This window comes from Trachemys scripta, chromosome 6 (assembly GCF_013100865.1).
Source record: "Trachemys scripta elegans isolate TJP31775 chromosome 6, CAS_Tse_1.0, whole genome shotgun sequence".
Classification (NCBI taxonomy): domain Eukaryota; kingdom Metazoa; phylum Chordata; order Testudines; family Emydidae; genus Trachemys; species Trachemys scripta.
This window is the reverse complement of record NC_048303.1, coordinates 4,090,855-4,117,222: the sequence shown is the minus strand read 5'-3', so window position 1 is coordinate 4,117,222 and position 26,368 is coordinate 4,090,855. Positions and strand designations below refer to the sequence as shown.

Here is a 26,368-nt window from a genome sequence, read left to right as displayed (position 1 = left end):
CAGATAGCAGGAGCACAAGCCTAATCCTTTGTGCCACGAGATTGTGAGCAACGTCACAGCCACCGCAGCGTGCTCACCGGCTCCGGGTTAACAGTGGTGACAGGGACTGCGGTCGGCCGGCAAGGCCTTGGACCAGCTGAGATGACAGCTGAGGGCTCAGTGCCTCATTTATAGGCGTGTAAGAAATGGAATAAGAAAGATACTGATCACTTTATGGGCTAGCTTCTGTTCTCTGTTGCACCACTAGCAGCCTGTGACCCTAGTGGAATTACTCTGGATTGATACCACGTAATGGACAGCAGACGTTGGCCTCGGGGAGTGACCATTAATCCCTTTCCTCTGTTACTAATAACTCTGCTGTATAGCCCGAGCCACACTGTCATTTTTAGCCTTGTAGCGCAAGCCCCGCCTACTCAAATCTGTCGACCCACGGTCAGAGGCTCCTGCCGCGGGCTGTGTAGACAGACCCTGTAGGGCTGAGACTGCCGTTTGCTCTCTGTTTGTACAGCACCAATCACAACAGGGATTCAAACTGGCTAGCCTCTGGGAGCTACCACAATATACGTATATTTTAAATAAATAATAATATATCAGGAGACTTGGGCTCTATCCCTGGCTTTGCTACTGACCTGCTGCGTGACCTTGGGCACGTCACTTCAACTGTCCATGCCTCTGTTTCCCCTGTGTCGGTTTAGCGTGGAAGCTCTTTGGGGCTCACGGTGTGTTTGAAAACCACCTTGCACAGCGGGGCCCTGATCTCAGTTGGGGCACGCAGGCTTTGCCATAAGTCAAATGGCGAGTAAAGATAAGAATTCCCAGAGGCAAGTTGTATTAATTTAGAGCAGGTGGGAGCCTCTTACCCCTTCGTTTTTCTACTCTGAACATACATGAACGTCCTCTGAACTTGCCATGTGAATAGGGACAGGGATTCTCAGCCCTGCAGGAGAGAAGCAAAAGAACAGGTCCCCTGGGTCTTGTGAGGAGTTTCGTAGTGTGGCGGGCATGGAGGATGGGATAGCATGCCTTTGACAGCATGGCAGCCTGCCCCTGTAAGGCAAAACGAGACCAGAGAGCACAGGATCGGTCGCTGTTTTCTGCCGGATCAGCACATTCTTTCTGTTATTGCAGTTATTGTTGTGTCTGAATACCTAATTAATTACAACAGTAAACGCTGGCTTCTTTAATCACAGCATCAGCTGTCCTAATCAATCTTAATAATATGGAATCCGTACTATGGCACCCATGAATTTTAATCTACATAAATTTCTTAAGACCTCTCGCAAGCTTGTTGTACGAAATGATATAATTATGGATATAGATTAGGGCTGTAGAGAGTGATTTAAATTGGATTTAAGGAGAAGGTGACTAGAGTCCTCCCACTCGTTTATTTATTTATTTATTTTGATCCTGACCTTGCAGAGGGTTTTCTTTTTGTGATCATTTTATTTCCTTCTCAACTGAAAAGCGGGTAACAGTGTGGCCTGCTTTTCTGACCCTACCCGCATGCTTCACCATACTCAACCCCAAATACACACTTTCAGTATCCACCCCTCTAGAACCCTGTGAGAGGTGACGCTGTCTTAGCTCCGCTCGCTGAGTTATTTGACAAGTTTCTACAAGGCTGTACAAAAGGTCCCAAAGCCGCAGACCGAGGCGATAGCACCTCATAATATAGATAAGGAATGATAGCGCAAAGCACAGAAAAACAGATTGAATGAAATGAATTCCTGGTGCTTGGCTGTTGTTGACCATTTTGAGGCAGAGAATGGTGAGATCAGAGAAAGTTGCCCTAGATCCATGGAAGTGAAATCACTGGCTCTATTAGGGAGACCTGAGGGGATTTTTTTTTTTTTTTTTTTGAGAAATAGTAAATTAATTGAAAAATGAATTTTTCGGGGCAGAAAAACTTCATCAGTTCAGGTCGAATTCAGCAAATAGTCTCAGACAAAAACAGAACAGGATTTCTTTTTTAAGTCAAAATGATTCATTTTAGCCCTATTGAAATGAAACATTTTGACTTTTTGTTTGGCAACAGCAGTTCATATAGATAGGTAGCTAATTTATAACAATCCCCCCAAAAATGTGGGGAAAAAAACAAAAATCCCAAAATGAAACAAAGGGGAGGGGGGATCATTTGGGGTGAAACAAAATGTTTCATTCCACTCAAAACCTTTTTTTTTTTTTTCATTTTGGGGCGGGGGGGACGACCTCAGTTTCATTTTGAACTAAACCAAATTTTTTTACAGATAGTTCAATTCTGTCCAGCGGAGGGCAACAAAAATGATTAGGGGTCTGGAGCACATGACTTATGAGGAGAGGCTGAGGGAACTGGGATTGTTTAGTCTCCAAAAGAGAAGAATGAGGGGGGATTTGATAGCAGCCTTCAACTACCTGAAGGGGGGTTCCAAAGAGGATGGAGCTCGGCTGTTCTCAGTGGTGGCAGATGACAGAACAAGCAGCAATGGTCTCAAGTTGCAGTGGGGGAGGTGTAGGTTGGATATTAGGAAACACTATTTCACTAGGAGGGTGGTGAAGCACTGGAATGCGTTACCTAGGGAGGTAGTGGAGTCTCCTTCCTTGGAGGTTTTTAAGGCCCGGGTTGACAAGGCCCTGGCTGGGATGATTTAGCTGGGAATTGGTCCTGCTTTGAGCAGGGGGTTGGACTAGATGACCTCTTGAGGTCCCTTCCAACCCTGATAGTCTATGATTCTATGATTCTATGAACTGAAAAATCCATTCTTTGCTGAGTTCTGCTCCGCACCTCACAGGAGCAAAGACCTCGCTTAAATCAAACTGAATGGATTTCAGCAATAACAGTTGCTTGGCAGCCTGTATGCTGCATGTGTTTAAACCTGAGCTGGGACAGTGAAACTACAATACTCTGGAGACTTTGGACCACAGGGCCCAATCGAAATCCCACTGAAGAAAATGGAGAGACTCCTATTAACTTCAATGGGAGCTGGATCAGTCCCTAATCTTCATCGTCTCATCTACACCTGTGTAACTCGATTGACTTCAGTTCAGCTCCTGCTGATTTACCCTGCTATATAGGAGAGCAGAATCCAGCCCTTTTTGTATGTAGTCAGTTTCACCTTTTGGTTACCGAGACACTGGCTAACTTGTAGCTGTTGTGTTTGAGTTACTGATGTCCCGGGAGGAATGGGATATTTATTACATCTTTTTCAAAGCACTATTTTCACTGAGTTTCTTTTTAAGAAAACATTTTAGATTCTGTAATCATCATCCCCGTATGTTCCTAGGGAAGCTAAATATTGGGCCTAAAAGCAGCTGGGTGTCCCTTTAAAAAGCAGATAAACGTTACACTGGTATGAAAGCTTCCTGGCCTTTATTTTAAAGTGCTGGGATTTCATGCTGACTTTGGGAAGTCATCCTTGGGTTTTTTTGGCATTGGGCAGAGGATTCAGAAAGTGACATTAATGGATCTACTTCTTTGAAGGACTTGGGAGTCATTTCTTGACTTCTGCCTAATGAATAAGTGCTGCCTTCGTTAAATTTATATTTATGGTCGTAAAGTAGGTCATTGGCTTGCTTTATGTCTCCAGGTTTATGGAAGGTTATCTGCTGTGGTCACCTTGTGTCATCTTGGCCAGGGTCATCTTGCAAAGAGATGATTGTATCTGAGCAGGACTTTTCCCGTAGAGATATGGAAATGATCAAATTAATATAGAGGCAATCTTCTTCCCTCAGTCTCCTGTCCAGGGATAAGGCTCTTGCCCTGAGCTGCCAGCCAAAGTTACTACTAACATCTGTTTGCAAAGTGCACCTTTCTCTTGCATTGACTGGGCCGGATCCTCAGCCATTGTACATCAACGTAGGTCTAGAGGCTTCAGCCGAGCGAAAGCGACCTCCGCCAGCAATCTGGCCTTTTGAGATTGGCTGTAAACAGTAGCCTCTCTCCTGTTCTGACACAGTCTTCCAGAGCCTCAGCCTGTAAGTGACACCACCTTAATCGCCCTGGCATAGCGGCAGAATGGGTGTAAGAGCTATGCGAGTCTGACAGCAAGGGAGTTTGTTTGCAAGGCTGTCTAACTTACACTTCTGGCTGCAACATCTCTGAATTTGGCCTCTTATTTTCCAGTGCTGTCGGTCCAACGCCTGGCACCATGCTCACTTCAGCTTACGTTTGGTTTTAAAGGAGACGATAGTGCTACAGAAAAGAGAAGTGGGTCTATGCAGAAAGGGAAGGGGAAACGCCACAAATCAACAGCGCTCTTCCATTACCACAGCTGAGCCCTGCCAGTACGAAAGGATGCTGGATGCCCTGGGGCTAGCCCCTATAAAATGTGGATCGTGTGTTAATGGGCATGTATGTGGAGAGTGATAAAACATATCCCTGCACACACTTCTAGGTTAGGACACCGAGAATTAATTCAGACATCCCCTTCGCTTTGAATTCTAACTAGAGATATGAACCCAGCCAAAACCCAGGATCCAAACACAACCAAACTCTGGGAAAGTTTGGATCTGGATCTCAACTGTGTGGCTCGGGCCCATCTTAAATCCTAACTCCTGTTTCATTTCACTTATAGGTGACTTGAGATCCAAGCTGTCTGCAACACACATTAACACAGCATGGCTCTGTCTCCCTCTAGTGCCTAGTCTGGGCTGAGAGCTTTATGAATCTGCTACAGCTTTTGAGCTAAGGAAGCCGGGTCCTTTAGCTCAAGCAGTAGAAGCTTTCAGATCCACCAGGCAGAGGTTCAACCCCACAGATTAGGATTCAGCCAGGGGAATCATTACACTACCGATCTTCAGCCTTCATCGTCTTTTCCCAGGGGTCTGGGCAAGGAATGAGGTTCAGAATGAAGCTGGTTTTATGGTTCCCAGAGCCCCAAGCTGCTGGAGTGTTGCCTCCCTGCAGGTCTCTTTGCTAGTGTGGCGCTACAGGGCATTGGCTCTCACCGTGACACCACGCCCTGCCTGGCAGCTCTGTACAGAATGGGAGTTTATGCCCAGGTGCCAGCAGTAAGGCAAAAGCATTAGATTCCTGTATCTTCCTTACCTGTCAGTAACGTTCCAGGGCCTGCTGAAATTGATAGGGAAACTTTCCATGGGCCAGGGGGAATTCTCCACGTGATCCGTGGAGAGATCAGCATCAAATGAGAAACCCACAGCTTCACGGTTAGATAACGCCCATGTGACAAGTCTCCTAAAGGCGGAGGGAAATTACAAGCTCTAAAAGCTTTGCGTGGGAGGGCCCAGAGCTGCATTTAGGGGCCTGTTGTTCCAAACCCTTTAAATAAAACATGTTGCCGTTTTTTAATATTTAATCTTAAAAGGTTAAAAATAATTTAAAATTAAGTTTCCTAAGCGGATTGCCTTGGCCCTGATGATGAGAATGTGGCTTATAAACTACGCGGGCTTCCCACGGATGCTGGAGACCTAGGAGTCCGGAAGCCTGCTTCTGTTCCTAGCTCTGCCATTGAGTGGTTGTGTGGTAGTGGACAAAGTCTGATTGTCAGAGATGAGGATGAGATTCCGTAAGGCTGCCAGAGTTTGTCATCTCTGCAAGAGCCGGCCATCATGAGCCTCTCTGTGCCTTAGAACGTTTATAAAAGGAGGCTCCAAATTAGAGTAGGGCAGAGAAAGATAATTCCATAGAGCTGAGGATTTAGGTAGCTCGAAATCTGGTTTTGTTCCGATTAGGAACGAAAACTACAAATTTCAAAGTTCTCCGTGAAAGAGGATGGAGACGTAGGGTCCCTGGCCAGCTGCCCTGGACCCACAGACCCTGGAAGCTCTGGGGTCCCCAACCCAGGGAAGCCCGCATAAGAGGAAGCAGCCTGCTGGGCATGACGGCAGGTTGTATCAGAGCTTTGCCTGGTGTCTGAAGGAATATTGTCAGAACTGAACCATCTCTGCAAAGTGTTTCTATTTTGATTCATTAGCAAATTCTGACAAAAAAGTGTTTCCAGCTAGCTGTACTCCAAATATTTATCCAACATACAGAAGGGGAGAGGGTGTTGTAATTGGCACCTTGAGATCTATAAAAATAAATAAATAAATGGAGATATCCCATCTCCTAGAACTGGAAGGGACCTTGAAAAGTCATTGAGTCCAGCCACCAGCTTTGCTAGCAGGACCAAGTACTGATTTTGCCCCAGATCCCTAAGTGGTCCCCAAGTGGTCCTCAAGAATTGAACTCACAACCCTGGGTTTAGCAGGCCAATGCACAAACCACTGAGCTAGGCGTGTTCCCCCCCCCATTGTCTGGTGGTCACAAAGCTTTGTTATTACTGGGAGGTTTCACCTAGCTCTCAAGGCATGGACTAAACTATATTTGGAAGGGAAGATGAATGTTGTGATAACACAGTACTTACCCATTTTACGTATAGATAAACTCAGGCATGTATAAATTAAGGGTACTTCCACACTGCACCATTAGCCTGGGTAATCAAAACCTGCAGCTGAGCGCTCAGGTTACCTTAGCCCAGGTGTGAGCGTCTCCACAGCTAAGCATAGCCCCGCAACTGTGTCCTCTGTACTCACCCGGGGCATACCTGGGGGCATAGCCCTTGGTTCTTTATGCTGAAACACTGTAGGATTCTTTCCCAGGCAATTCTGACAATTACAGGAGAACTTGTCTGTTCCCTCGGGGAATTGTGGGAAGGCAGTGGAGGACCATCAGCACTCGCATGATCTTGCCTGTGTCCTCACTGCAAAATGGGATGGTTCCAGCCCAAGCTAAAGCACAGCTCAGGCTTTAACCCTACCTTCAGCCATGTAGTTGAGCGTGGGTTCAAAGCACAAACTAGCACGTTCTTGAAGGTTGTGTGTGGATGGTAGGAGGGTTGAGCAAAAACATGTGCAGAAGCCTAGTTTAAGACTACAGTGCACTGTATGCACTTACTGCGATGTAAGCCCCAGATTTGAACTTAGCCTCAAGCCTAACCCCCATTCTGTCTACACATAAATCATGCTAACCTGGGGCTTGGACTCAGGGTCCCAAAGACCCCACGGGCCTGAGCCTGAGTCAAGCTGGGATCCAGGGTTCCAGCCCTATTGCTTTGCGGTGTAAACACAGCCCCACTGGACTCGTGCTCTGGGAGTCCACCAAAAGGATCCCACGAGCCGACTTTCTTTGTCCCCTGGACAGTCAAGTTTGGTGGGCAGTCAAGAAGTTTTCTTACACTGCACCACGAACAAAGGGCTAAAGTGGCCACATTTGGGGAGGGCGCGTGGAAGTCTGCTATATGGATGGTTGGAGTTGGGCCCCCATAATGCAGTGTAGACACTGGAGCCCCCAGTTGGGACCCAGGGTTCAGCAATTCCTAAAATGGGGTTATAAATGAGTGTAGATGCTCAAGCCCTAGGTTATCAACCTGGGTCTGCTAACTCAAGCTCTGCTAACCCTGGCCTTACATCTTAGTGTAGACCCATCTTAGAGACTTGTCCTCAGTCAGTCTGTGGTAAAGCTGGTTCCCGTAAATCTTGACACCAGTCCCTGCTCTAAGCCTTTACCCACATGACCCATTCTTGCAGCCCAACCAGTCAAAGATATCCTTCAAACTCACTCTGAGAGCTGGCCAGAGTCCGTTTCTACCCTCTAAGATATGTGCAACTTGCCTCTGCCCTTGTCCCAAGCCCTGGTGAGGCGAGTCAACTAGGAAGACCTCCATTAGGGTTAATATTGTTCTTCGACACTTCGGCTCAAATCAGATGGGAAGGGCGACACACGGGGCCGCTACAGCATTCTCCCAAAATTCAGTGGGCCGATAAGAGCCGGCCCGTACTCCTCCCTATCACACATTCAGTGTCTCGCCTTAGCAAGGGCAACCAGACTTCCTTGCGAGATCTCCACGTCGACTGCGCCATCTGAGGCCTTGCCGGCAGCCACACCTCCATTCTCAGAGAAAGGAGACAGGGAAGGGGGGAAGTAGCTGCTCCCTAAGGGATTGTCTTAAAAGTACAAAGCCTGGAGGGGCCACATAAATGTAAAACTGTGCAGCACCAATAAATACAAATTAAACTCATAACAAGAAGTGAAATATTAGGGCCAAGGTGACATTTGGACTGGAGGTTCAGTCAAGCTTTGCTTTAAATATTTTATGGCTGCAGATAAAGAAAGAGCTTACCCAACATTTTTTTTTCATCAACCAGAGGGGAAAGGAAGGAAAAAAAACCTACCAGCTCTGGCTGTACTTGAACTAAACTTCAAAGTTTCACAAAAACAAACATTTTGAGGAGAGCGGGAGGGAGGTTTGTGGAGAAAGAAAATGCCCTTTGAAGCCAGGAAGGGGACTAAGTGGCTTACCCAGAGATTGGCTGCTTCCTCTCCTAAAGCTGTTGGCCAGCCTTGCTATGCCCTTTGAAACAGCTGCCATATTCTGCCACAGAGGTGGCTGCATTTCCTCAGCGGGTTAAGCAAAATTTTGTAAAGGGCGCTGGGAGGCTTCAGAGAGCACATGAGTTTTTGTTTCTCTCTGCTCCCCATCTGTCTGTCCGTGTCCAGCAGTTGTCTCTTGTTCTATACTAAGATTATAAGCTTGTTGGGGCAGGGACTTTTTGTGCTGTGTTTGTACAGCGCCTGGCACAGTGAGGTCCTGAGATGCTAAGTAACACAAATAAATAGTAGAAATTATAAGTTGGATAAACGGTATAGTTAGAAGCAACAGAGGGTCCTGTGGCACCTTTGAGACTAACAGAAGTACTGGGAGCATAAGCTTTCGTGGGTCAGAACCTCACTTCTTCAGATGCAAGTAATGGAAATCTCCAGAGGCAGGTATATATCAGTGTGGAGATAACGAGGTTAGTTCAATCAGGGAGGGTGAGGTGCTCTGCTAGCAGTTGAGGTGTGAACACCAAGGGAGGAGAAACTGTTTCTGTAGTTGGATAGCCATTCACAGTCTTTGTTTAATCCTGATCTGATGGTGTCAAATTTGCAAATGAACTGGAGCTCAGCAGTTTCTCTTTGGAGTCTGGTCCTGAAGTTTTTTTGCTGTAAGATGGCAACCTTTACATCTGCTATTGTGTGGCCAGGGAGGTTGAAGTGTTCTCCTACAGGTTTTTGTATATTGCCATTCCTGATATCTGACTTATGTCCATTTATAGTTAGAGAAACTTCAGGATCTAAATTTGTCTCCCAAATTTGAGATTGGTTCAGGGCTACCTCTAGTGCTGATTATTAGAAGGAAAATAATGACGTGTCCTCCAAATCCAGGCTCTTCCTTTCATTTCACACCTTCCATCTCCCACGTACAGCTCCTCACCCGGACATGTGCATTGTTTGTAAGAAAAAGTAGAGACTCATCAAGTCCTTGGTTCTTGCCTCAGTGCACTACACCCCCGGGCATCTGTCTTGTGACTGTTATGGCTGAGTAACATTAAAGCTAGAGGCCACAAATTAAGGAGAGGCCTGGTTGTGAAAGGATTCTCTTCCTTTCTTTGTTTTTTCTTTTATTATTGTACCTCTCTCCACTTCCGGGAGAGGAATGAGAGGCATTCCAGAGGGGAATGTAGAAAGGTTTGTCTCTTGAGGATCAGGGAGTGGGGCTGAGCCTAAGAACAATTGATGTGTGCAGCATTGCTGCGAACGAGATAAATCGTGTATACCTGCATGTGCCTGGAGTCACATTTTGCCAGGCAGCGCAAGGTAGAAGTCCCACAATCCCACAAGATGGGTTCTCATGGTAGGAATGGGAAGTAGCAGAACTCTCCAAAGAAACGTCTCTTATGAAAAGTCCATCCCACTTTCAGGACCAAAAGCTATTTAGCTCTGTTTCATTTCAGACCCCCATCTCCTCCCCTCCCCCCACAAAGGGCGGACAAAACCCTTCTTCTTTCATGGGTCGGTAAAACAAACGTGGTGTAATTTGTTGTGTGGGATGCATGTGCCGCACCGGTGGGTTTCTCTCTCCAGGTTGATCCATCCCGCATGCAAAACACTTGAGCAGAGAGAAAGCCAGTGTGAACGTGATATTTTAATGCCTTTATTCCCTCTCTCTCTCCTGTCTCCACAGCACAGAGCCCGACTGCAGCAGACCCCTTGCAACAAGCCTACGCTGGAGTGCAGCAGTACGCAGGTCGTTAGTATTAACACTTTCTCCCAATAAACCTTTCACGTCCCCAAAGCCTTTAACCTCTGAACATGCCTGAGGGGGTTGGGTGAAGGGAGCCATTCCCAGGGGCAGCACCAGGAATGGGGCAGAGGGGTCTGAGATTGCATTCCTCCCAAAACAAAACATACGGGCCTAGCTTTGCTTCTCCGGCCCAATCCAGCTCCCCTCGAAAGGCCAGGAAGACTTCTGTTGACTTCAGTGGGAGACGGATCAGGCCCTTACATTAGTGTGGTGGAATCATTGCAAATTGACACCGCTGTTAGCGAGAGGAAAATCAGGCCCGTAAGCCCCTCCGCTTCCCGCTTTCTGTGGTCACTGTGCAAATGCCTCCCTTGTGTCACGGCCGGAGGAGAATGCCAATGGCAGAGCCCCACACAACCTTTCCCCGGCTGAGAAATCGGTTTACATTTCCCAGCAGATTCCCAACAAGGCCAGCCTCTGCTCCCCGTCACACCAGAGTCACTCCTTTGAAACTGATGGACTGACACCAGTCGGGATGACTGGGCGCAGAGCATGTTCAACATCCCCTTATGGGGTGACCCAAGCTAACACCATGAGGAAGCCGCAACCCCAAAGTCATTATTTCCTGTGGTAACTAGGGCGGCCAAGGGCTCCCGCTGAAGAATGGCTATTATCTCATGTCAGGGCTGTATCTGGGAACTTAATTTAATTCTCCATGTAAAGCTTCATTTGCTGGTGTTTTAGTTATTGTCATTTATTGCTCATGAAGTTTGATGGATGGGCGGCAGCTCAACCCTTTGAGCTGTTAATTAACCCCTCTTCACACACGTATACCCTTTCCCCCTCTCTCTGGGACTCAGGCAGCCCTCACGCTGTGTTTCTGAGAGCCAGGCATGTAATCTGCCGACTGTAGTACCAAATGGCTCCCCTTGCCCTCTCGGGGGCGTGGGGGAGCTGGGGGAGGGGAGTGTCTGCGTGCGTGTGAGTCAATGCATGAGTCTCTCTCTTTGTAGAAAGGGGGTTTTAGTGGCCCCATCCTGCCACCTTTATGCCCTTAGAATGCCAAGGGGAGTTTTGGGAATGCAGCATCAGCCAGTCCATGAGGCTTAGCCAGACGGGGGCCCCATCACCATGGCAGCGCAGTGTGCGAAAGGACAAAATGAGGCCCCAAAAGCCTGAGCGGTGGTTGTGCTGTGTGAGAAGGTCAGTCTGGGCTCCCAGCAGGAGGGACCGCTTTGTGTCCGAACCTTTCCCTGGCTGAGCTACTCTCGTCTGCTTAGGCGATAAACCCCATCCTGCAATCACCTTCTCTGTGTTAGGAAGCCCACAGCCCCAGATACTCACCCCAGACCCTCCCCACAAGTGTCTGAACCAACCCCTTCCCTTTCAGTGGCCGGAGTCTACTGATCAGATGGTAGGAAGAGCTTGAAGTGATGAGATAACATGGCAGACAATATAGGGCACATTCTTCAAAGTCCCATAGCCAGTCTGCCTCCCCACTGCTAGGAATCCAGCAAATCCATGCGATAGCTTCAGGCTCCTTTTCCAAGCTACTCCTCGTGGGCCAGTCTAAAACAGCTCGTCCTCGACCCATCCATTCTCTCTCGAGTGCAACGGAACAGTAGAGGAGGGCATGCCTGTTGTGTGGGCAAACGGGATTTGCATCCCCCCATCCTGCACTGGAAACTCAAAGCAAAATGTAGGGAGAGCAAAGCAGAACTTTGTGGCGGAGATGTCAGCCACCAGAACCAGCTGTAGTGGGAGATGGGTCATATCGGGAGGGCAGGCCAGGCAGAGAGAAGATGGGGCTGACTCCTGTTAAGAATCCCAACCTGGCTCCACCTCCTGATGGCTAGAAGCTGTTCCTCCTCCCCAGCCTAGCGTTCTCCAGCTGGTCCCCTGCCATCCAACCCTAGAAAATCCTCTGCTACATGGCGCTATCTACCTGAAATTCACTTCCTGTCGCTTAAAACGGTGTTTTGGTTAATATCATTAACAACTGATTCCGTCAGGCTATAACAATGAAATGGGATCCATCCTTGATGCTTCTTAATATACATCCCCCTCTGCAGTGCCCCAATGTGGGGCAATTTCTTCCTTCATATCTACCCCACAGACACATACACATGTGCACACAGCTCGTGATGTCAAGTATCAAAGGGGTAGCCGTGTTAGTCTGGATCTGTAAAAGCAGCAAAGAGTCCTGTGGCACCTTATAGACTAACAGACGTCATGCATGCATCTGAAGAAGTGGGTATTCACCCACGAAAGCTCATGCTCCTATATGTCTGTTAGTCTATAAGGTGCCACAGGACTCTTTGCTGCTTTTACAGCTCCTGATGGAGTCAGCAGGCTCAGTGTAGGTCAGAATTCAGAGGCATTTTCATGTGTATCCTGTCCCACTGTCCAGGGGTCTAGGGTGTCAAACGTGGGCTGTAATTCAAGACTGTCCCATCCATGTGATCCCACCGGGGACACCTCAGGTTTAGCCTGTTTGTTTTAGTCTCTCCATATGGAAAACGAGAGGACATATAATACCTACTGTCACCAGTGTGTGAGTCAGGATGAATTAGCTCATATTTGTAATGTGCGTTAGGACCATCACATTAAAGGTGCTGCAGAAGTGTCTCGTTTTCTTGTGAGCTCTTCGGAGCAGGTTGTTTTGAGACTCTCCGTTGTAAATCCAGAACTTCACCAGTCCACTCCTGAATCAAACGAGAGGCCGGATCTTAAACTGGGGGAGCTCCACTGATCTTTACAGGGTTTCACCTGTTTATACAAGCTGAGGATCTGGCCTGAAGTGTTGCAGTTGATTAAGTCCAAGTGACTGTCAGTGCCCAAAGCAAAGGACTCCCAGACCTGCCAAAGCCTGACATTTTAACCTGCCCTGTGATATCCCGGCCATTTGGGTATGTGCTTCTCCCCCCTATGGCAATTGAAGCCAAAGCGAATGGGCTGAGCATAAATACAGCTTGATGTGGTTATTGGGATGAAAGGTCTTGACTCCCCATTGCTGAAATCTTTCGATCTTTCTTCTCTCCCCTTCTTTCTCCTATAGCTGCTTATCCTGCTGCTTATGGCCAGATTAGCCAAGCGTTTCCACAGCCGCCTCCCATGATCCCACAGCAACAGAGAGAAGGTAAGTAAACAGACTGTTCTCTGTTCCATACCTAGCAAGTCACCCCTATTGCATTGTATTCCACCAACCCCCCAGTTACATAGAGCCCAGGAAATGCCTCATCACTTTGGACCCTCTCCTCGTCCGCTCTCCATCTGTTGTGTAACATCATCAGGAACCTATGGAAAAGTTCACACTTGTGGGGTATGTGCTTAGGTCCTCTCTGGGCTGCAGCCACTAGAGGGCAGCATAATTCAGAAGGTTTGATTACGTTGCATACGGTAAAGGCCATCAGTGGCGGATCAAGAAAAGTGTTCCTTGAAAAGTCCTGTTTTGTCCAAATCAAAAACGATTCATGGGAATGTGCCAATTCTGACAAAATTTGAAACATTTCATTTCAATGGTGTCAAAACATTTGGTATCAATGATGGCGTTCTGCTTCATTCCGTTTCCACGTGCATTCTATATTAAAATGTTAATTTTAATCTTTCATTTTATATATCACATTTAACATTGTCTATAACATACACCGGTGAATATTTTAACATAATATGAAAGTCAAAACAAAACAAATCGAAATGACAATATCAAAATGAAACATTTTGATGGTCCCAAATGTAAGTTCTTTGACATTTTCATTTCATGAGAACATTTGACATGGATGCATTTTGGGGGAGCATTGCAATCAGGCAGTTCTGAACTATATGCAATTTCCACTGCGGCATGCCCTACAAGTGGAATTTATATGAGGAGAGGAGGTTTCCATACTGAAGAAAATATTGGCATATAATGTGGAATCCATTCATCTCCCACCTATGTCCTATTGCTTTCCCTTTTACCTGGATCATGGATATTTCTGCTTAAAGTGCATTGATGGTCATAAGAGTGACTGTGTCTAAATGTCAGCATCTCTACTCCCTGAGGGGCTGATTCGCCTCTCACTTACACGGAGGTAAATTAAGTATATGTTCTTTGAAGTCCCTGGAGTTACACCAATGTGAGATCAGAATCACACCTTCTGTGTCTTTGAGTCACATCGGCTCGTTTAGGTTTTAGTACAGCAAAGCCGGGGCAGCTATGGGAGAGTGAACTTGATTCTGTCCTGCTTTGTAAAATATCATTAACACTGCCAGGAAAGAGCTAGTCATGGAACTGACTTGCAACCTCACTGAATTCAATGGGAAAGACTGGGGTGTAAGGTCTCAGATAGTATTCATAGAATCATAGACATAAAGGGCTGGAAGGGACTTCAAGAGGTCATCTAGTCCAGCCCCCCGTGTCGAAACCATCCCTGACAGGTATTTGTCTAACTTGTTCTTAAAAACCTCCAATGACAGGAAATCCACAGCCTCCCTTGGAAGCCTATTCCAGAGCTTAACTACGCTTACCGTTAGAAAGTTTTCTTAATGTTTAACCTAAATCTTGCTTTCTCCAGATTAAGCCCATTACTTCTTGTCCTACCTTCAGTGGACACGAAGAACAATTAATCACCATCCTCTTTATAACAGCCCTTAACAGATTTGAAGACTGTTATCAGATTGCCCCCTCCGTCTGCTTTTCTCAAGACTAAACATACCCAGTTTTTTTAACTTTTCCTCATAGATCAGGTTTTCTAAACCTTTTATTATTTTTGTTGTCCTCTTCTGGACTCTCTCCAATGTATCCACATCTTTCCTAGCAGCCCAGAGCTAGACACAGCACTCCAGCTGAGACCTCACCAGTGCTGAGTGGAGCCGGACAATTATCTCCCATGACTTACGTACGACACTCCTGTTAATACACCCAGAATGATATTTGTCTTTTTTGCAACCCATTGTTGGCTTCTATGCAATTTGTAATCTACTGTCTCCCCCAAGCCCTTTTCAGCAGTGCTACTGTCTAGCCAGTTGTTCCCCATTTTGCATCTGTGCACTTGCTTTTTCCTTCCTAAGTGTAATACTTTGCACTTATGTTTACTGAATTTCATCTTGTTGATTTCAGACTAATCATCCAATTTGTCGAGGTAATTTTGAATTCTAATCCTGTCCTCCAAAGTAATTGCAACCCATCCCATCTTGGTATCATCTGCAAATGTTACAAGCATATTCTTCAAGCCATTATCCAAGTCATTAAAGAAAATATTGGCTAGCACAGGTCCTAGGAGGGACCCCTGTGGGATTCCACCAGATTTACCCTCCCAGTATGACAGTGAGCCATTGACAGTTACTCTGTGGCCCTAAATTCTCAGTGCAACTACACAGGTCTCCAGGTATTTTTTGTATTCAGTGGAGAGCCAGTGCGGAGAAAAGAGCATTGGGTGCTCTTCTGTCCGCACTGGCTCTCCACTGAATACAAAGTCCAACTCAAGCTCTTTGTCCTGATATTCAAAGCCCTCCGTGACAGTGGCCTTAACTAATGGAGCGATCTCTCTCTCTCTCTCTCTCTCTCTCTCCATGGCCCTGATTTCCCATGACAGCTACTTTCCATAGAAACCATAAAACTCTTGACTAGTAAGAAAGAAACTCATGATTATGGGAGACACAATTTCCCTAGCTGCTGGACCTAGACTGTGGAACTCATTGCCACAAGAGAAGAGAAAGACTTAACAGCATTCAAAAATAAACACATAACTCTTTTATTTGATTTAGCTTTCTCTCAGTACGTTCCTCTCTCTCTCACACACACCCACACCCACACACACTATTCGGTTTTACTCCTGCAGATAAGGCAAAGGAGAGAGAGGTTGTTTTGTTATCTCTTTAACAACAAGGGGGCGGTTAACTACTACTTGTGATGGAAGACATATAGATGAATGGGTAGATAGACAGACAGGCGGATAAAAAATGGCTTGTCCCCTGAATTCTGATCGCCACATTGTTATTGCTGGTGATGGTATAACAAGCCAAACGATCCCAGCTGAGTTTTTTTCAGTTTGCAGGGCTGGCAATTAGAAAAGACTCTTTTGACTTGAGAACTGAGCCAATTGGATCTGATTCACTGAGATAGAATCAGTGAGTGCAGGGGACTGGACTAGAAGACTTCTCAAGGTCCCTTCCAGTCCTGTGATTCTATATGGAACTCCACGGTGTCGCAGTTACAGTCGCGGTTCAGAACATGGCTGCACTTTAAGCAGGGGCTTCAATCTTCCTCTTTTGTGCTTGATCCCACAGTAGAATCAGACAATGCTGATTTCAGGCCTAACTTATAAAGGTTTCCACACTGCGGATCCAACTTTCAAACCTGAGGAAGGCTAAAGTTCAGGACCTCATTCCCTGTTTCAACCAACTATTTCTAAGCCTTCATAGGTTTCGCTAGGTACATCCTAGGTCAGATTACAACAGGATAGGATTCCCACTCAGTTACAATATATTGAAGACTTCAGGAAATGCATCTGTCCATATCTATCTCCTGGGAGGTCTCACCCACCTCTAGCAGGTACCCAAGAGGTCTGTCTTCATCTCATGCTTTGGCAACATTTGTATATTCCTGAGCAAATAGAGCTCAAAAAAATCCGGTTCAATTTAAACCAAAATAATTTTTTTATTGTTTTTCATCAAATAAAAAAAAAACCCAAAAAATAAAAAATATTTCCAGCAGGCTGAAACATTTCAAGTTGAACTGAAATGAGTTTTTGATTTTTTAGGTTTTTCAATTAATTTCAAGTTGACATTTTTGGTTGACTCTAAATGAATTTTTTTTTTTTGTTCTTAATTTTGATTCAGCCATTTTGGGTGTTTTTCACCCTCTTTTGGGGGCATGCATGGGCTTTTTAAAATTGCTCATATTTGAAACCAAAATGATGTTTCGAAACAAAAAGTTAAAACGAAATGTTTCAAAACGAAAAACTTAAAACGTGGATTCGACTCTTTAAAAAAACAAATTTCAACCAAAGCTATTTGTCAAATGTGACCCAGTTTCAAGCCTTAAAAAATGCATTTTTCAACAAAAACTTAATTGATTTTTTTTTTTTTTTTTGCCCACTTCTACAATAAAGTCTCATTGAACTGAACTGAACTGAATTGCACCTCTCTTTCCTGGAGATTGAACAGCAGTCACTACAGAAGGGAGGGGATAACCCCGAAGAAGGTATAGATGTAGGGTAAATCTTTGTATGAATTAGGGTGGCCACTCAGGTTCAAAAGTAATTTAGCTAAGCAGACAACCGGGTGCCTAATTAGTTAATTACCCTGGTGCACTGGCATCCCCCCATATGGAATAAACTCTGCAGCAACCTCGCAACCTCTAGGAAATGCACAAAATGCAAAGGATCAGCTGTTCCTTCCTGACAGTCCTTTTAGCAAATTAGTGGGGAAAATTGTGCTTAGCAAATATTCATTAGGGCTTCATTTTCCATTAATCCAAAAGGAAATGTGGAGAGCCTGTGACTTCAATCACGCTGAGGCCCAGGAATTTTAATGAGCTTTAAATGGGCATCTGTCAGAATCCTGACTTCACCGTACTTATCCTGCCAGCCAGGGGAATGAGTAATGGCCAATAAAAGGTGGGAGCGCCTAGGCGAACTCCCCTCCCTAACAGGAAAGGCAAAGTTGTAATTTGCTGTGTTATGACACTATAATTATGCCCTGATGAAGAAAGTGAGAGCATTAAAATCCTTTTCTTTCCCCACTTCGCACTGTGCTCAAGCAATAAATGATAGAAGCCCTGCTTTGCTGGGTCAGATAGGTGTATAGTGGTGGTAAAGGGAGACACAAGGATCTTCCCCCTCACCCTTTGTGTCTTTCTCACAATCAGGATTGAGAGCACAGCTGGGTGCTAGGCGAGCATCCCCAAAAGCATGCAAAGGAATTGGCCCTCCCAAACACTGGTTAGCAAAACTGAACTACCGTTGGGGTTAAGGTCAAAAGTATAACTGGGTTCAAATAAGAACTAGATAAGTTCATGGAGGATAGGTCCATCAATGGCTTTAGCCAAGAGGGTCAGGGATGCAACCCCGTGCTCTCGCTGTCCTTAAACCTCTGATTGCCAGAAGCTGGGACTGGACAACAGGAGATGGATCACTCAGTTATTGCCCTGTTATGGTCATTCCCTCTGAAGCACCTGGCATTTGCCACTGTTGGAAGACAGAATACTGGGCTAGATGGACAACTGGTCTGACCCAATATGGCTGTTCTTATGTTCTTAAGAGTAGAACAGGGCAGAAACCGGAAATTCCATTTCATGGAGGAGTTCAGGATTGCAACATTTATTTTAGTTCCAAATCAGGACGAAACCTGAACATTTCAAAATGATCCACGAAAGAAAATACCAAAATACCAAAATACTCAATTCATTTGAGATCGATTGAAACTTTCCGTTTTGACAAAACTGAAATGTCTTGCTCGATCCAAAATGAAATTTTCTGTTTCATGTCCATTTTGATTTTTTTAATTCTATCATATAAATTACAATACATTACACAACTTGAAATAAAAAGTGATTTTGAAGAGGAAAATCAAAATGTTTCATTCCAAAAATGTCAAAAACATAAAGTTTCGACACTGTTGGAGCTTTTCCACCCCCACCTCTTCTATTTTTCTGAAACAAAATTTCAGCGAAATCGATGTGATTTTTCAAAGCATTTTCATTTTGATGGAACTGCATTTTCCAATGGAAAACTGCTCTATCACAATTTTCCCAACCAGCTCCAGGTTAGAGTCTACTGCATGCTGCAAAAGGCTGCCGGAATTCTTGCTCTAGCATCTATTGCAGCCCCAGGAAGAAAATGGCAGGTCCCTGCCTGGAACCAATGTGTAGAATATGAATTTCTGTATTGGGCCGGGGGTCATTCTTCAGGGTGGGCTTCAGGGTTTCAGCTTTGGCCAGGTTCTGTTTGAGTTTGGGCAGAGAGGCAGGTAGCTGAATATAGAGTTCCATGTGTTTGTGTGTTTGTTCCCACTCATCATCACCGATCTCCTCAATAGCTGTTTGAGAAAGATGACTGACCTTCCGCCTATGAACACCAGGGAGGGAGGGGGACCATTCAGAGTGGTCCAAAGAGATGGATGCAAGGGGGAGGTAAAACTAAGATTAATGAGAATGAACGAAGCAAAGAAAAATTCTGAACGGAATACCAGGAAAAGCTTCTTTCTTTCCATCTCCATACATGCCGGTCAATCTATCTACCTAGCAATCAGTTCCATGCTAATGCCATGGCTGTAGTATTTGATCACCTGGCAGGTTGCTTAGACCTGGTCTCCTCCCTTCTCTGGTCATAAGAATCTTGGCTTGGGGTGAGGGGTTTTTTTGGAGGGAGGGTAGGCGGCTGTTGTAAATATCACTTTGGTTATTTGGCGGGTCGGAGCCTGGATTAGCCAAAACGCCTGTGGAAGTTGATCCCCACTGCCAGATCCCCTCCGCCGAGGAAGTCTAGTGGCAAGATCTGCCACAGGAAGTGGTGGAAGCCCCCCGTTGCTGAATGTATTTAAAACATAGACTGTACAGAAGTACTGCTAGAGAATATGCTGCTGTGGTAGCTGAGAGGAGAGGCGTGTCCAATCCAGGTACTCTTTATACAAATCTCCTCCCTTCTTCTCTTTCCCATCTCACCTGCAGGACCAGAGGGCTGTAACCTGTTTATCTACCATCTGCCCCAGGAGTTTGGGGATGCTGAGCTGATGCAGATGTTCCTGCCTTTCGGTAATGTCATCTCCTCGAAAGTGTTTGTGGATCGGGCGACAAACCAAAGTAAATGCTTTGGTGGGTAAAGATAACAAAACAATTAGATTCATCCAGGAAAGGGCTTTCTCTGAACACTTTGCCTTTCGAACTGCTTTCTCTTTGCTTACGTTTTTTGATTTCTCGATTTACTTCTGTCGATACTATTTTCTCCCTTCCCCCTCCCCTTAATCGTCTCATGCTCAGAACTGTGTGCACGGCTCAGAGACAAAGGTTTGGAAGGTGGCTAGCAGGTGGATGCTTCGGCTGCTTGCTACAGGGGAGAAAAATCCCACCCACTGGATGGGTGGCATCGGAAAAAAAACAAGCATTTGGAGAGAAGCTGGTGGGGTCGGTGGATGGGTTTGTGGCAGCAGGGTTGCTCGGGGGGAGAAAGTACAGTGCCTTAGGGGGAGGAAAATCAGGCACTGGGGGGAAAGAAAGGTTCTTTGGGCCAGATCCCCAGCTGGTGTAATGCATTAGACTGCAGGGGAGCCATGCTTATTTCTCTCAGCTAAAGATCTGACCTTCTGAGTGTAAGCCACTAAGAGAGGTCTGCTTCAGGGCCCTGCCAGCAGGCAGACATGTGATATCTGTGTTTGAATTCTCTACAGGAGCTCCCCTCCCCATTTCAAATTCTTATCATGCTGCTGTATGTCACACTCCAGTGCTGTTGTGGGGCAGAGAGGGACCCTGTCCACGTTCATTCATGTACCTCTCCTGACCAGTTCCCCTCCCTCCAAACAGCAGTTTCCAGGGCTGGTGGGTGTCTCTCGGGATTCTCTCTGATGTCCCTGCGCTCACCACAGGGCTCTGCCATGTGGTTCTCTGCCGTCCCTTGCTCTTTGCACACATGCCCTTTGAGAGGTGCAATGGGGCAAACTATTTTTTTTTAATTGCCCTGACTCAAAGGAATCTCTGCCTGCCGCTGGTCTGGAGGCAGCTTCTGGGGGATCCCTCCACATTAGGGGTTATAGTGGACCACAAGCTAAATATGAGTCAACAGTGTGATGCTGTTGCAAAAAAAGCAAACATGATTCTGGGATGCATTAACAGGTGTGTTGTGAGCAAGACACGAGAAGTCATTCTTCTGCTCTACTCTGCTCTGGTTAGGCCTCAGCTGGAGTATTGTGTCCAGTTCTGGGCGCCGCATTTTAAAAAAGATGTCGAGAAATTGGAAAGGGTCCAAAGAAGAGCAACAAGAATGATTAAAGGTCTTGAGAACATGACCTATGAAGGAAGGCTGAAAGAACTGGGTTTGTTTAGTTTGGAAAAGAGAAGACTGAGAGGGGACATGATAGCAGTTTTCAGGTATCTAAAAGGGTGTCATAAGGAGGAGGGAGAGAACTTGTTCACCTTAGCCTCTAAGGATAGAACCAGAAACAATGGGTTTAAACTGCAGCAAGGGAGGTCTAGGTTGGACATTAGGAAAAAGTTCCTAACTGTCAGGGTGGTTAAACACTGGAACAAATTGCCTAGGGAGGTTGTGGAATCTCCGTCTCTGGAGATATTTAAGAGTAGGTTAGATAAATGTCTATCAGGGATGGTCTAGACAGTATTTGGTCCTGCCATGCGGGCAGGGGACTGGACTCGATGACCTCTCGAGGTCCCTTCCAGTCCTATAATCTATGAATCTATGTCAGACTTTTATTTTCTTTTGGTTTTGATGCTGCTGTCAATCTCCACACCATGCCTCCCTTGCCCGTTCCCTCCCTTGTCTCCTCCACCTTTCCCCCTCAGACAACCCTGCCAACATCTCTTGGCCGGTTTCCCACTGGAAATCAGCGCCATGCTGATAGCAGTCAGCTGGCTTGGACTGACTAGCTCCCAGGAGTTCGTGGCCCCAACACCCGCTGGTCTATACAGTTCTTCCTGTCCATCCAGAGAGCATCTGAATGCGATTTGGACAGACCACTGAGCGCCTCATAATGGGAGGGAACACAGTGTTCGTCTCAGTCAGCAATTGTTAGCTTCACGCCCTTCTGCTCTCATGAACTCTTGGGCACGGAGCGTGGAGGGGCCCAGTATGAGGATTCGTCTTGGGGGCTTTCAAATAAGCATTACACTTGTGACTCAGTCCCAGTTCCTTCTAGTTTTACAGCCCCAGTGGTGTCCTGCCCAAATGGGAGGACCAGCCTACTTCTAGGTGTCAAAGATAGATAACGCGCTGATGGTATCCATAGCGTGGGACAGTCAAGTTGGAGCTTCTGGCAGTGAAATGGCTGTCTCCATGCTCTTCTATATAGAGAAATAATGGACCAGGTTCTTCTCCTATTGACAGAGGTGTAAAGCAGAGGGAACTCAGTTGATGTTAATGGAGGTGTGGCAGTGGAGTAAGTGAGATGAGAATCAGGCCCAGTGAGGTGGGAGGATCATCTGGGGGCTAGAGTGCAGGGTTCAGATTTCTCTCTGTTCTCTTCTCATCTCTAACCAATCCTGGCCTTGTGATTTAGTCACTAATCTGTACCATGGGGATAGTCACACACACCTAGCTCATGTGCCGGTATTCACTGATATTTACGCAGTGCTTGGAGATCCCTGGATGAAAAAGATGATAGCTGCAATGTAATAGGAGGAGAATGCAAATATTTATTTACTGTATGTTATAGAGAGGATGAAACCTAAAACCACAACCCACTTAGCAATCCACTGGTGCAGTTACCACCAAAATACATGTGGGTACCAAGGTTCTCCCAGCCTCTAAGTAAAAAGGTTCCACTCAGGTGTTTAGTTTCCAAGTCCAGCAAAAAACAAGGAGCGAAGCTTGGTAACTTCATTTAGGCTCTCAGGACCCAATTCTCAGCTCCAGACAATGCTGAGGCCCTTGGCATAAGTTAGAAGATGCTCTCTGAATGAAACTTGGCTGCCTAGGTAGCCAAAAGGGGCCATTCTAGTAGCCAGTGATAGCCAAAACAGGGATTTTCACCATTCCCTGGGCCTTGCCCCTTAGCCCCAGAACTAGGGGTATGGCAGCAGCATACGGCAGTTGCATTTGGTCTGTACCACACGAGATTCCCCCCTACATATAGGGAATTCCCAGCTTGCCAAATCTGCCAGTTTTACAGCAATGCAAAAGTACAGAGAATCAGGTCCTCAGTCTATTTGCTGCTTCCAGTGGACCTAGAACTGGACCATGTTTTTCATTCAACATTTTTTTTTAACAGAACATTGCTTTTCCTACAAGAAATGTCCAATTTTGACGATATTTGATTGAAAAATTCTTGGTTTTCTGACAGAACATTTCACTTTTCAGATACCAAAAAGAAAAGCAAAACAAATCAACGTATGCATTTTGGTTTGTTTATTTTTTCCAACTAAAGCCCAAAAGCTTTTGTTGAAAAAAATTCATCTAAGTGTTGTCATGGGAACAAAACCCACTTCCCAAACAGCTCTGCTTAGCTAGCGCTTACTTACTGGGAGCCGGCCCTTTTGCCATTTTTACATATGGTGAGTACACAGCAAGTTACCAAGCCTTTTTTCCTTTAATTCCCCCTCTTATGGCCCTTGGGGGAGGAAAGACACCCTGCCCGGTTTCCTGAAACCACCTGCAGTGATGGAGAAAATCTTCTTAGCCACCCGAGACACAGTGAATTAGGCCCGTAGCAAACCTTTGGTCTTCACCTTTTGGGACTGAAAGTTTTGAATTCTCCAACTTGTTCCCTAGAGCAGCTGAAGGCAGTTGCATTATCTGATTTGTCCAGTGATGACAGCGCAGGGTGTGCAGGGTACTTTTGTGCATGTCATGAAGAACAGGGCAGGTGGGGAAAACTGCAGCATGAAGAGTGCTGGTCAGGAACAGTTGTGAGTTGCCTTTGTGCATGGTGATAAATACCTAGTACCCCCCACGCTGTCCTTGCAAGATGGAGAATTTGCTTTTGTGCTTATAGCATTGCCAAACCTGGTGATTTAATTGTGAGTCTCAGAATATTGGGTGCTTTTCTTAAAGTTCCAGCTCCTGGAGGCATGTGATTAGGAATGTCTCCACTTTCTTTTTTTTAAAGTAAGTTTTTGTCCTCATCGTTGCAGAGAAAAGCTTGCAAACATGACCACAGCAGACATAATAAAAAAAGAATTCATAAGTTATTTTTAAAAGTATCATGATTTTAAGCCAACCTCTTGATTTTTGAATGTTTGCGGTTGGCAGTGCTGCTGGTCTCTGATTTGCAGTTTGTTGTTATGCAGATATGGGAGTAGTGAATATTTAGATGCGATAATTAGAAATGGTTGAAAAATGACAATTATTTTGCACTGAATTTTTTTTGTTTTTTATACTTCCTGAGACTTTTTTTTTTTTTTTTTACTTTTTCATAAGACAAAAAATAAAACATTTTTGGTTTTCAAAAACTGTTTCCAGTAAAAGAAAGAAAGAAAGAAAGAAAGATATATTAGTATTTAAAAAGTCTTTTTTAGTTTAAATAAAATTTTGGTTTTCGGTAAACATCTTTGATTTTTTTATGCCAAAAACTGATTTTTTTTTAATAATAATAAATAGAGATATCCCATCTCCTAGAACTGGAAGGGACCTTGAAATGTCATTGACTCCAGCCCCCTGCCTTCACTAGCAGGACCAAGTACTGATTTTGCCCCAGAATCCCCCCTCAAGGATGGAACTCACAACCCTGGGTTTAGGAAGCCAATTCTCAAACCACTGAGCTATCCCTCCCCCCAAAATCAAACTGAAAAATTAACATTTCCATTGAATTTGCATGCTGCTATGTTGATTTATCTCCATAGCTCAGCGACGCCCACTCCATGCCCCGTTTTTACAAGCCATAGAGTGGCTGTGCAGAGGGTTTAACTTTATAGTTCAGGATGCTATGCCTAGCACTCAACGTTTCACCCACAGTATCCATCTGCATTAGATTGCAGCTGCTTTGTGCTTTTTAACATGCACCATGCAAAAACAGGCCTGCTCAAATCTCAGTGGTGTTTTTCCAGCAGGACTCCAGAGTTCTATATGGGATCATTCATCCATCCCTTTTTACCTTGCTCCTCCATACTTCTTATGGTGCAACGGACAAGAAGAGACCTTTCCCTGTGAATGAAGAGGTTCTCATATCTCCACTTATAATAAAATATGATTCTGCTGGGACCAGATCAAATAAATAATAATAAATGCTCAGTGCTTATATGACAAAAATGTCATTCCTCTCAATTTGGTCAAAAAAATTGAAATTGAGACCAATGTTTTTTTTTTTTTAATTTTGAATGAAAAAAATGTCCTGCTTAACCAGTTTATAGAATGGTTACATTTACCAAAAAACCAAAATTTTGATGAAATTTTTTATGAAAAGTTTAAAAAAAAATCACAATATTTTTTTCATTTCTCAACCAGTTCTAGTTATTGTTGCTGTAAGATCATTCAGTATTTTTCACAAGGTTTGGCATAGAAGAGGCAAATCTGTCATCATCTCTATGATTATTATATGTATGTTGCACTATAAAGATGCGCAGTGATGTGCAGGACATAAATGAACTGAACAAAGAGCAGACATCCTGCCCCGAGTAGCTTAGAACTTCACAGAGCACTGCGCAGCAGGAGGGATATAAGGTGGGAGTGGATCCCCGTGATGGCTGAAATGCTTCATGCAACATTTGAGACATCAGGAGCTTCTTCTTTTTTCAAGGGCAATTGGTAAAAATTAGTTGAGAGGCTGAGCCGAGTGTTAGATGTGGGCTGGCAGAAGGGACAATGTTGGGAATAGGGAGAGGAGACAAAGTGAGAAGCAGGGAACATTTATCAAACAAGTGAAATGCATCTTAGAAGATCAGAGGTGAGTCAAGATTTGTTCAGCCCATTGGATCTTTTTCTAAAAGCTGTGCGTTCGTTCAAAGAAGAATTAATTCAGGGAAGTCCTACAGCTTGTGTTATAGAAAAGGTCAGACTAGATGATCACAGTGGACCCTTCTGGTCTTATACTCTATGAATAAGAAACCCTAGACAGCACTTTACATCTTTTTCATAGATTCACCGAAGCTAGACATTGACGCCCTTAGGTTGCCTCACCTGTCACCCAAGGGAGCCAGTGCACAGTGTACATTCTTCAGTACTTAGGCCTGAATGCACAAAAGGAGTTAGGTGCCTACGTCTTTGTTTTAGGCACCTAGGTTCCAATTTCAGGACCATGGTCGTGCACAAAACTCCCACTGAAATCCTGTAGGAGCCTAAACTCAATTGCCACCTACGTTTTTGCAGTAAAAGTTCCCTAGGCACCTTTCTGCTTCTGAGCATGCACACAGCAGCATCCTTGTCGCTCTCCAGGGGCCTAACTGCCACCTAAGAGCAATTCACAAACCGGGGAAAATAGACGTTCAGCTGCCTACCAGATCGGGCCCCTCAGGTGAGGTCACACAAAACAGCTGGGGCGAATTACAGGGGAAGGAGGAGGACTTCCCTTATCTAAACTTCCCTTTAAGGTGACCAGATGTCCCGATTTTATAAGGACAGTCCCGATTGTTGGGTCTTTTTCTTATATAGGCTCCTATTACCCCCCACCCCCATCTCCATCCTGATTTTTTACACTTGCTGGCTGGTCACCCTACTTCTCTTATAAAGTTTGCAGATGATACCAGGCAG

At 45.3% G+C, this 26,368-nt stretch overlaps 1 protein-coding gene across 11 annotated transcripts in view; it reads left to right on the top strand.

The window, feature by feature from the left end:
* CELF4 (CUGBP Elav-like family member 4) overlaps nt 1–26,368 on the top strand; it is an 862,174-nt gene that overhangs the window by 766,545 nt on the left and 69,261 nt on the right. For 5 of the 11 annotated variants that reach the window (XR_004646302.1, XM_034774815.1, XM_034774816.1 and 2 more), the window contains exons 9-11: nt 9,981–10,046; nt 13,099–13,179; nt 19,690–19,833. Coding sequence is in view for 10 of the 11 variants with exons in the window: in XM_034774815.1 (XP_034630706.1) it covers nt 9,981–10,046; nt 13,099–13,179; nt 19,690–19,833 (291 nt within the window). In the remaining variant the exon portion in view is untranslated. The remainder of the gene's footprint in view (nt 1–9,980; nt 10,047–13,098; nt 13,180–19,689; nt 19,834–26,368) is intronic. The other 6 variants (XM_034774822.1, XM_034774820.1, XM_034774817.1 and 3 more) reach the window with 3 other exon arrangements.